Consider the following 12,562-nt stretch of genomic DNA (forward strand, 5'->3'; position numbering starts at 1 on the left):
ATCCTTTGGCAAATTTGAGTTAAATGCACCACTCATCATGCATGTGGATTTCGTCTTACCCTGATCCTCCTCATTGCTGCCACGATCTCCATCCGACTGTTTGGCCGAGGCACGTCAAGACTCCCAACGTACTGCAGAAAAAACAAAAACATCAACAAGAAGAGTGAGAGTTGTCCCATACACACTCACACATTAAAGGTGCACACTTAAACCTCAGTGATTCAATGAGGGGTAGGATTAAATAAGTTTATCCTTCTTCCTACTCTTTTTCGACCATGCAAAATTCAGACTTGCACGTACTTGAAGATAGATTCTGTTCATTTAAATGTTATTTTGTTTTTGTCTTAATTTGCTTTGTTTTGTTACCTCCGCCAAGGAGGTTATGTTTTTGCCAGGGTTTGTTTGTTTGTTTGTCTGTCTGTCTGTCTGACCGTTAGTGTGCAACATAACTCAAAAAGTTAAGGACAGATTTTGATGAAATTTTCAGGGTTTGTTGGAAATGGGATAAGGAAGAAATGATTACATTTTGGTGGTGATCGGGGGTGGGGGGGGTCCACAGGGGGGGGGCGCAGACCACAAAATTTCATCAAAATCTGTCCATAACTTTTTGAGTTATGTTGCACACTAACGGACAGACAAACAGACAGACAAACAAACAAACAAACCCTAGCAAAAACATAACCTCCTTGGCGTGGGGGGGGGGGGGGGGGCACGGGGGGGGGCCACTGATCAGCCTTGGGGGAGGTCTGCGCTCTCCGAGTGCTTCTAGTTTTATTTTGTTTCTCTGCATATTCTAAATAAATAAATAAATAAAATAAAATTACACTTGACTGCTGTAGAAAAAAATCAACTGATGACTGTTTTCACACAACTACTGAGGAAGTGTTGAGTGTCATTCAGCTCCATTTATGATCAGTGAAGTGTGGGTGATATGTTGTCATGATAACCCATTTTAATACCAGTCAAAACGGACAATTATCATAATTAACGTCAAGTCATGAATTCTTAGAGTTTAACCCTTTCATGCATAGTGGTCACTCCAGTGGACAGTTATTCTCCAGCTGTTCTCTAGTATTTTCATGGGTTTTGTTATTTTAGTTCCATATCAGCCAACACAGTGGACGCTCATGCACCATCCCATACACTGACATTCATACCATTACTGTAATTTTGCTGTTCTTGATAAACCTGATCTGCACTAACATGTTTGAGTGTAAATCAATTGCTAATAAAAATTGGGAATATGATAAAAAGCGAAAAAAAAAAAAAAAAACCAAAACATCAGATTAGCAGCATTAAAAGTGTTTTGATTTTCTATATCACTTTCTGATATTCAAAAATTAAACACATGGTGTCCAGCGGAGTGAGCATTTTTGGAACTCTACAAAAAATTATGAAGGTAGATTTGTTTCTTTATTGCTTCAACCCCAAAAAAAATTTTCATTAAAAAAAAGAAAAAAAAAAAAATCACTTCAATCAAGGAAAAAAGTGCTCAAATGCAATTTTTTGGATCTTTTTTTTTTTTTTTTTTAGTTAAAGCAATAAAGAAACAAATCATAAAAACAGGTTTATTACAAAAAATCAATTGCATTTTTTTTTCATGCCTAAAGAGGAATAAAAACACTCACGAATAAAAATCTTGATTAAGGCTCTTAAAATTCATGCATGAAAGGGTTAATTTAAAAAGAGGAATAAAAACACTCAGGACAAAAATCTCGACTAAGGTTATCATAATTTATGCATGAAAGGGTTAAGGGCTGGTTTCTGGTTCTGAGGGGCAGGTGAAAGTATGTATAAAAGTTGCAACAACATGAAAACAATGTGACAGTGTACACAATGTAATAAGACACCTGATGTGTTTAGCGTCAGGACTTAACGCTCATAATCATTTGTTTCCTTCATTTGAATGTAATGCTGCAAAAGCCCTAAAAACATTCTGTATATTAAATCAAACAACATTATTCTGACTTTATTCAACATAATAAAAATGAATGATTTTTAAAAGGTGCGATATAAAGAAAAAGTTATTATGTAAAAAGCTGTTTTGCTATAGTTTTAGACTGTTCTTATAGCCAGTATATGACAAAATCCTGCCAATCCAATTTTTTATATAACTGTCAATAAAAAAAAAAAATTAAAGAAAGGAAAATATTTGTTTTCGACATCAAAATAGTAGTAAGTAGAACAATAAAACAAAGATTTCGTGTTCTAGCTTAATGCATATAACACAAGGGTGTCAAACTCATTTTCTTCTGGCACCCACATTTAGCCCAATTTAATCTGAAGTGGGCCAGACCAGTAAAATAATAGCATGATAGCCAATAAATAATGACAACTCCAAATGGTTTTAGTGCAAATAATAACATTAAATTATGCCAATATCTACATTTACAAACTATCCAAACAAAAAGGATGTGAATAACCTGAAAAAAATGAAATTTGTAAAGAAATATAAGTAAAATTTTATCAATATTATGCCTCAACTTATCAGTTATGCATATGCATTACAGATCAGATCTACAAAGACACTAAACATTTAGTAACAGGCAGAATATTGTTAAAATTGCACTGAATTTTCTTTAGACATTTCAGGTAGTTCATATTTGTTCAGGTTATTCACATTTTATTGTTCAAGGATAGTTTGTTAATGTAAACATTTTCATAATTTCATGTTTTTTGCACTAAATCAAAGAGAAAAAATTGGTGTTGTCATTATTTATAGGTTATTATGATATTATTTTTGAGTTTGATGCCCTAACTTTCACTTTGCAAATTCATCCCGTGGGCTGGATTGCAACATTTGGCGGGCCGGTTTTGGCCCCCGGGCCGCATGTTTGACACCTGTGGTATAACATAAATACTAAAGATAATAATAATACAGATCCTAATATTAAAATCTATCCACAGTAAATTAAGAACCCATTGATGTAACGGCTTGGTATTGACCAATATCAGCCATTATTAGTACTAATATATATGTATTTTCACTGATGGCAGAGGCAGATATTTATGTCATGTTATACCACAGGTTTTTTTTTTATCAGTTTGTATGTTTTAATGTGTTCGTTCAAATATAATGTGATAAAGGGCTGAAAAACTTAAAAATATAAAGTATTTTTAGATTTATATAATGAAAATTTTGTTTTTAAATGAGATCTAAAAAGCAACAAATACTAACATAATAATGAAACAGAAAGTCAGATTATCACCCAGATTGGAATTGGAATTGGACTTTTAAGACAAGAACTCACAAACATGTGATGATGTTCAGTTTGTGGTCTGCACAACATCATAAGATAAACACCAGTCGGACCATGAGGCTGGAATCCAACAGTTTTAGTATCTACACCAGCAGGACCCGTATAATATAAAACCACCAGCACTGAACTTTGTACCAGTAACACTCCTTTTGTACCACAATGCTCTGTGTACGACTCTGTAATGAGTAATGCAACTGAATCAAGAGCAACCAACATAAAATTACACATCTTTGCAAACACAGGACTAAAAAAACCATGTGAGTTTAACCCATAAAGACCCAAACAGCAGCCGACCACCAAAAGCATCTACTCATCTAGAATGTTTAATACCTGTGGATCCACTAATCCTATCAATACATGGAAGTAATTGGTATAAAATGCCGTTTGTCATCTTTTCATGGTCATCAGATATGACGTATTTGGACGTTCAGAGGCTCCGTAGTGAACGTAGAAACACAGTCATCTTCTACAGCAGGGGTGTCAAACTCATTTTCTTCCAGGGGCCACATTCAAACTGAATTTAATCTGAAATGGGCCGGACCAGTAAAATAATAACAAGATAACCAATAAATAATGACAACTCCAAATTGTTTTAGTGCAAAAAATGACATTCAATCATGCTAATATTTACATTTACAAACCATCCAAACCAAAAAGATGTGAATAATCTGAAAAAAATGAAATTTATTACAAAATATAAGTACAATTTTATCAATATTATGCCTTAACTTATCATTTATATACACGTGCAATACAGATCAGATCTACAAAAGGCACAAAACATTTAGTAACAGGCAAAATATTGCTAAAATTGAACGTAATTTTCTTTAGACATTTCAGGTTGTTCACTTTTGTTCAGGTTGTTCACATTTTATCATTAAAGGATAGTTTGTTAATGTAAATATTTTCATAATTTAATGTTTTTTTGCACTAAATCGAAGAGAAAAAAATGGTGTTGTCATTATTTATAGGTTATTATATTATTTTTGAGTTTGATGCCCTAACTTTCACTTTGCAAATTCATCCCACGGGCCAGATTGGACCCTTTGGTGGGCCGATTTTGGACCCCGGGCCGCATGTTTGACACCTGTGTTCTATAGCATTGATTCACCAGTAAAACCCATGGAGTCGGATCAATGACAGAAGTCATAGATGCTTGTTTTTATGCTCAGTCATTGAAATCTTTGCTGAAAAAGTCACTTTTTCTTGAGTTTTCTTGTTGTCAAATGATAAGCTTTGATTTTACTCTGAGTTTTCATGAACATCTACATGATCAGTTAATTAAATATAGTGAAAAATATCCGATTTACATGGAAAAGCCATGGAGTGGGTGGAGAACCTGGGTTTATGTTCAGTTCCACAGTAGTGTCCTGTCAGAGCCAACTTTAACCCTTTCATGCATGAACTATGAGAACCTTTGTCTAGATTTTTTTTCCTGAGTGTTTTTATTCCTCTTTAGGCATGAAAAAACAAAGCGATTGAATTTTTTGATTGAACCTATTTTTTATGAAGGTTGATTTGTTTCTTTATCGCTTTAACTAAAAAAAATTCAATAAAAAAAAAAAAAAAGTTTACGACCCAAAAAATTTACTTTGAACATTTTTTTTTTCTTTGATTGAAAAGTTTGTTGTTTTTTTTTATTGAAGCATTTATTTATTTATTTGTTTATTTATTTATTGATTTGAGTTGGCATTATTTATATATTATTATGTTATTAACCCTTTCATGCATGAATTACGAGAGCCTTAATCAAGATTTTTTTTCCCTGAGTGTTTTTATTCCTCTTTAGGCATTAAAAAAAAATGCAATTGAAAATTTTTTATGGACCTATTTTTCATGGAGTTGAAAAAAATCAGCTGGACACCATGCGTTTAATTTTTGAAACAAAGAAACATGCGTTTAAAATGGTAAATGGATTTACTAATATACTATATACTTACTGATATACTGTGTGAAAACTACGAAAACAAAACAAAACATTTTTAATGCAGCTAACCTGATGTTTCCTCACATTCTATTATACTTAAATCCTAGTTATTACTCACTTCATGGAGATAATATGCCAAAAAAAAAAAACCTTTTTGTTTAAAAAAAACTATTAATTATAGTCTAATAACAATAACAAGCAACTGATTTTCACTCAAACATGTTAGTGCAGATCAGGTTAATCCAGAACATCATGGTCTGAATGTCAGTGTTTAGGATGATGCATGAGCGTCCACTGTGTTGGCTGATACGGAACTACACTGTAAAAAATGACCGTAGAATTAACACCAAAAAGTTGTAAAATTGCAACATAAAAAAACTGTAAGTGACAATACAATACAAAGTTGTTTATTTGAAAAGATTTTTGTGTTAACGATTGAATCAAATATGGCTGTAGTTTTTACAGGAAGAGTATGTGAACAAAACCAGATTTGTATGTAGAAATGATGTATTTCTATTGTTTTTAGAAAATAAAACTGTCAATTGAAAAACAATGTGGTGCCGTTTAAACTGCAAGACCATAATGTTGAAATAATGGCAGATTTGCTTTATATATATATATAAAAAAGTTATTAAAAACATTTAAACATTTAACAGTGTAACATTTTAACTTTGTAAATGAATGGGTTGGTAGAGTTGGTAGAGCAGCTCATCCAAGAACCAAAGGGTTGGTGGTTCGAATCCTGGCTCTGACTGTCCATATGTCAAAGTGTCCATGGAAGACACTGCACCCTAAACTGGTCCCAGTTGGACCTGGTGGATTTGGACACCATGAAGGTGTAGAAACTGAGCTAAATAAGTGCAGTCCATTTACCATTTAAATCCAGCGTTACATAAACATGTTTAAAAAGTTAAATTTACATGTTTAAAAAGTTAAATCTACATGTCTAAAATGTTAAATCTACATGTTACTCCGTAAATACATTTACAGTTGGGTGTGTTTTTTACAGTATTGTTCTGGAAACCACAGCTGGCAGTTTTTTTCCGTAAAAACAACAGGATTTTTTTTTTTTTTTTACAGTGTAAAACAACAAACCCCATGAATATATAAGAGAACAGCTGCAGAAAAGCTGTCCACTGGAGTGACTACTCTGCATGAAAGGGTTAATGTACTGGTCAGCTCATACTGGGAGGGTATGGCCCCTGAACCCTGCTCACAGTCCCAGTCAGAACCTGAGCTTCCTAAACTTCTCTATGGCGCACCTGCAGCTCACACCACATGCGTGGATCTGGACCCTGCCATGTGTTCCAACTTCCTGACGGACCCCAGCTGAAGGGTCCGCGTGCACCTGCCACTCCACTCCACGACCCCCCACGCACACTGTGTACACGGACCGCGCGCATTTCTAACCTCAGCCCCAGAATGAACGCGTCTTAAATGTCACCTTGGCTTGGAAACAGATCCCGTGTTGGTAAGCCTCCTCATTGTGCAGCGGAATCCTGGAGTCCCCCACGTCGTCCACCAGGTTGTACCTGTTCCTCGCGGGCATCGTGGGCTCCCACTACAAAAGCCCCGACGCGGAAAAAACACAGTGTTTAACAAACACGCGCACGGACGGCTTTGGACGCGCTACAGTAATCCACTGAGTCCGGACGGAACGGCCCCAAGTTCCCGGTGGAGACGCAGTCCATTGTTGTTGTCAGACATCCAAAGGTCCCGTCCTCAAGAGGGGCAGATTTGGGCGCACCCCCCCTCACCCCTTCCCCTCCTCCTCCTTAACAATAATACACGCACAGACAGCTTGGGTTTCCTCCTGTGCTGAGTTACGCACGGAACGTGAAGCAGGAGCGTCTCCAAATCCAGCGTAAAGACCCGGTTCTAGGTTTTCCCTCCTGCAGGTGATGTGTTTTTACTGCTGCTGCTGTGGGGACGTTTGAATCCCGTCCTGAAGGAGGAGGAGGAAGGAGGAGGAAGGAGGAGGAAGGAGGCGGAGGTGAGGCTGCTCCCGTCTCTCCCTCCACAAAGCACAAAGCAAGCCCCTCGTTGGAGCAAAGTTCCCAAAGCATGATGCAACCGCGAGGAGGGAGGAAAAAGTCGACAAAAAAGTCCTTCCCATGGGAGGAACATTTGATCCACTTGTTCCTGGTGCTGGTTTTCAGTCCATGTGGGGAAGAGCTTCTCCTGCAGAATGAACCCATTCAACTATGAAAGAAGGAGAAATTAAATATCAACACTTGTAATCTGTATTATATGAAAACAATATGCCTCCTTATTTATTTATTTATTTGTTTGTTTGTTTTGTTTCACACACCGGTATCCGGGTGCGCCTTTTACGCACACTTTGCACTTCATGTTAAAAAACTTCATATTATTTTTCACAATTTAAATAAGGTTAGAATTCAAAAGTTGTTCATTTTTGCATGATGTTTAAAATTCTGGCCACCAACTAAAATGTGCACATTGTAAACAAAAGAAAATTACCAGACTAGCATCCGTCTCCCAAGTGTGCCTGAAACGCACTATTTCTTCCATTTGATCTGTATGATTAGGGCTGACCTGGATTTACAAAAATAAAATCAAATTAGAGCAGAAAAATAAATTAATACATAATATTTAATAGTTTGATTTATAGGTGTGCATTTTGCGCACACTTGGTGACAGATGCTAGTATTTATGAACATTTGACCTAGCGCCAAAAATAATAATGCAAATTAACCAATGTTGGAGTTAATCATTGACATATGCCAGGATGGAAAAATCAAATAATATGTGATCCACTTTTTATGCAGTATATTGAAAAAAAATGTTTTTTGCATCCAAAAAAATGGTTTGTTTACATTACAAACACAGCATTTAAAGGGTTAAAAATGTGACAGTTATTGAGGATTTGGTATTTTTATTTACGGCTCAAGTTGATGAAATAGAAAAAAGTGTAAAAGAATTAAAAACAAACTGTATGAAATTTTTTTTGGCATTATTCCACGTGTGCAAAAAAGGCACACTTGGTGCTTAGTAAGGGCCTTGTTGGATGGGATACCGGAGGGTTAAGCTTTATGTTGCTCTTAACCCTTTCATGCACAGTGGTCACTCCAGTGGACAGTTATTCTCCAGCTGTTCTCTTGTATATTCATGGATTTTATTGTTTTAGTTCCATATCAGCCAACACAGTGGACACTTATGCATCATCCCATACACTGCAGTTCAGACCATTACTGTAACTTTGCTGTTCTTGATAAATCTGAGCTGCGCTAACATGTTTGAGTGTAAATCAATTGCTTGTTATTGTTAATAGACTGTAATTAACCATTTTTATTAAACAAAAAGGTTTTTTTTTGCACATTATCTCCATAAAGTGAGTAAAAACTAATATTAGAGTATGTTAAAATACCAGATTAGCAGCATTTTTTTTAAAAAATTATTTAATAGTTTTCCCTCAGTATATCAGTAAATACATGTTTCTGTGCTTCAAAAATTAAATGCATGGTGTCCAGCTGAGTGGATATTTTTGCAACTCCATGAAAAACAGGTTCATAAAAAAAAATTTCAATCGCATTGTGTTTTTTCATGCCTAAAGAGGAATAAAAACACTCAATATCTTGATTAGGGTCAAAATACAGTATTCAAAATCTTTCTGACGGGACATTTTAGAGATAATTTGACCTACATTTTTAGTTTTAAATTCATTTTTGCTTTAGTTGGACCATAAGGGATTATCCAAAACAAGGAGCTACTTTATATTGAAATAAATGTTGGAATGGTGATCATTTAAAGTTCGCTCTCTGACTGGACATTACTGTTTGGACCCATTAAGGTTCTCATAATTCATGCATGAAAGGGTTAATAAATGCAAACTGTTGTAATCAAATTCAACAGTTGTTCTAATGCACAGATGTCAAACATGTGGCCCGGGGGCCAAATCTGGGCCCCCAAAGGGTCCAGTCTGGCCCTTGGGATGAAGTTGTGAAATGCAAAAATTCCACTGAAGATATTAACAATCCGTTTAGTTGAGGTTCCACATTTAGACTAATTCAATGTCAAGTGTGTCAGACCACTAAAATACTATCATAATAATCTATAAATACTCACAACTCCAAATTTCTCCCTTTGTAAATGTAAATATTTTCATGTATTTACACTCAAACAAAGCATAATTTCACAAAAAAATGTGAATAACCTGAACAAATATGAACCTGAAATATTTTATGGGAAGTGAGTACAATTTAACAATATTCTGCCTGTTATTAAATGTTTTGTGTATTTGTAGACCCGCTGTTGATCTGTAAATTATAATGTACATGTGTAAAAATGATAAACTGAAGCATAATATTGTTAAAATTACACTTCTTTTTTCACATTGTTTGAAAGGATAGTTTGTAGATGTGAACCTTTTCATAATGTAAATTAACTTTTTCGCTCTTAAACATAGAAAAAAGTTTGGCGTTGACATTATTTATATATTATAATGTTATTATTTCACTGGTTCGGCCCACTGCAGATCAGATTTAGCTGAATGTGGAACTGAACTAAAAGGAGTTTGACAGTTCTAATGTCAGCTGAATGACATCTGCAGAGGCAAAGTGAACCATCACTCAGCAAATAACCTTCATCTCAATGTTTTTCTTTTATTATTTGATTTCAAAAAAGAGGATTTTAATGCTTTTCACCACTTTAATCTTATTTTTCCAGGAGGAACACCTCAGCTTCATTCACCTTTCTTGGAATCATTTGTATCAATAGGACTTATAATACAAAGTTAATACATTAGATTAAAAAAAATCAGTTGAAACCAGTGAATCCTGGACACGTTGATGATGTGAAGCCATTGCGCCCTCTGTTGGCGACTGTCTGTAAGTGCCTGTAAAGGTAAAGCAAAGATGTCCTTTTCTTTTTCTGCTCCTATATGTTCACGTCTTTGTTCAGAGTCATCTACCTCACATCCAACAGAGCAGCAGATGAATTTATCTGGACTAATCCGTGAAAATTAAAGAATTTAACAGCTGTATCAGAAAGAGCTTGACAGATGACACCGCTAAAATCCCACTAATCTGCACTCAAATGTCAACAAATCAACATATTAACACTAAAGGTGAGAGAAAATCTCTCCTTGTCAAGACAACATAAAGGTCACGCTAGTGTAATGCAGTTTTAATTTAACTGCGTGTGGGAAATTGTCTGGTTACAGGAGATGGTTGTGATGAGTCGGTGTGTTTTGTACCAGTCAAAGCATTTTTAGACAAAAAAAAAAAAAAGTGACTAGTTACAGATGGACAAAGGCAAATGAAAACAAGTCTGTATGTTCTTATAGAAATCTGACTAATATTTGTTGTTTATTTTGTTTAGGTTAAGTTGTAATTTTCTGTTAATGTTGTTACTTATTCTTTCCCTTTTTGTTCATTTTATTGTTACTTTTTTCCCCCCTTCCCTCAGGCTACCAAATGACAATTTCCTGGTGGTTTTCATCCCAAGTACTGTTTTTTTTTTTTTTGTTTTGTTTTGTTTTTTTTTGTTCCTCAAAAAGTGGAATCTAAAATTATATTTTTGGCTATATTTGGTAAAGACCAAACTGAGGAATCTGGGTGTCATCTTTGACCAGGACATGTCTTTAGAATTCTTCTCCAAACACCTAGTGAAAAACTGTTTCTTCCAACTCCGCAACATCTCCAAACTCAGATCTATGGCGTCCATCAATGAGCTCGAGATGATCGTTCACGCTTTTGTGTCTTCTGGCTTAGACTACTGCAACAGCCTGTTTACATGCTTAAACAAGAAGGAGCTGGCCCGTCTACAGTTTGTCCAGAACTCTGCTGCCAGGCTCCTGACCCGCACAAACAGGAGAACCCACATCACTTCCATTCTTAAATCTCTCCACTGGTTCCCTGTTCTATATCGTTTTCATTTCAAAATTCTGGTGCTAACTTTCCGGGCCCTACATGGCCAGGCCCCTGCATACATTGCTTCCCTGATCCAGCCCTGCAGCTCCACTCGTAGCTTGAGGTCTTCAGAAAAGCACCTGCTGATGGTTCCACGCACCTGTTTTAGCACACGCGGTGGCAGGTCTTTCAAAGCTGTGGCACCACGTCTATGGAATGACCTGCCTCTACACCTACGGTCCATGGACTCTGTAGAGAGCTTTAAAAAACACCTCAAAACCCTCCTGTTCAAAAAGGCTTTTTAGTTTCCCACCTGACCCAGGACCACCACAGACTGACTACACTCTACAGGGGTTGGACAAAATAATGGAAACACCTTAAAAAATCAACAAAATATAATTTCATATGGTGTAGGTCCGCCTTTTGCGGCAATTACAGCCTCAATTCTCCGAGGTATTGATTCAAACAACTTGTGAATTGTTTCCAAAGGAATTTTAAGCCATTCTTCAGTTAGAATACCCTCCAACTCTTTTAGAGACGATGGCGGTGGAAATTGACGTCTTACTTGAATCTCTAAAACTGACCATAAATGCTCAATAATGTTGAGGTCTGGGGACTGTGCCGGCCATACGAGATGCTCAACTTCATTAGAATGTTCCTCATGACATTCTTTAACAATTCTAGCTGTATGGATTGGGGCATTATCATCTTGAGGTGAAGGTGTTTCCATTATTTTGTCCAACCCCTGTATGTATTCATCATAAAGTACTCCATGTCGCCCCCCCCCCCCCCCCCCAATCCCCCAGTCTCTCTCTATCGCTCTCTCTTTTCTCCTCCTTTACTCTCTCTCTTTAACCCCAACTGGTCCAGGCAGACGGCCATCCTTCAGGAGTCTGGGTCTGCTCCAGGTTTCTGCTGTTACAGGGAAGTTTTTCCTCGCCACTGTCACCAATCACATGTGTTTGCTCCTGGAGGATTCTGTTGGGTCTCTGTAAACTGGATTTGATTCTGATTTGAATTGATAAAGCACTTTGTGACTCTGTCTGTGAAAAGTGCTCTATAAATAAAATTTACTAACTTACTATTTTAGCAGCATTTACATTTGTTAATGATTCTGACCATTCTACATCAATCTCACAGATGTTACCTTGTCAGCTATACTTTTTTTTTTTTTCATTTATTTATTTGTATCAGACATGTAAATAATTACAGTCCATAGAGTATAATAAACATTAAAAAAAATAATAATAATAAAAAGGGTTATATGTATATAAAAACAACACGCATGCACACACCCTATCTTCAATAACAAGTATAAAGATGCTGGTGCCAGTATTTAACAAGTGTAGAATCTGCATAAAAGTCAGAGTTAACAATTGTAAAAATCACAACATTTCTAGAGTGACTTAAACGCAGTATAAAATTCTAAATTGCTTTCCGTAACATCTCATAATAAGAGCGAACATTATTAAAACAGAACATACCACTAGCACTACAGCTACGAT

The 12,562-nt window shown here is 36.0% G+C and overlaps 1 protein-coding gene across 2 annotated transcripts in view; it reads right to left on the reverse strand.

Moving 5' to 3' along the window:
* LOC115430320 (carboxyl-terminal PDZ ligand of neuronal nitric oxide synthase protein) overlaps positions 1 to 7,201 on the reverse strand; it is a 146,840-nt gene extending 139,639 nt beyond the window's left edge. The window contains exons 1-2 of one of the 2 annotated variants that reach the window (XR_003936922.1): positions 6,632 to 7,199; positions 60 to 131 (exon numbers count right to left, since the gene is read on the reverse strand). Coding sequence is in view for 1 of the 2 variants with exons in the window: in XM_030150270.1 (XP_030006130.1) it covers positions 60 to 131; positions 6,632 to 6,736 (177 nt within the window). In the remaining variant the exon portion in view is untranslated. Of the gene's footprint in view, positions 1 to 59; positions 132 to 6,631 lie in introns of both variants that reach the window. The other variant, XM_030150270.1, reaches the window with a different exon arrangement.
* Between the last annotated feature and the right edge of the window lie 5,361 nt (positions 7,202 to 12,562).

Source organism: Sphaeramia orbicularis, chromosome 12, assembly GCF_902148855.1.
Source record: "Sphaeramia orbicularis chromosome 12, fSphaOr1.1, whole genome shotgun sequence".
Lineage (NCBI taxonomy): Eukaryota > Metazoa > Chordata > Actinopteri > Kurtiformes > Apogonidae > Sphaeramia > Sphaeramia orbicularis.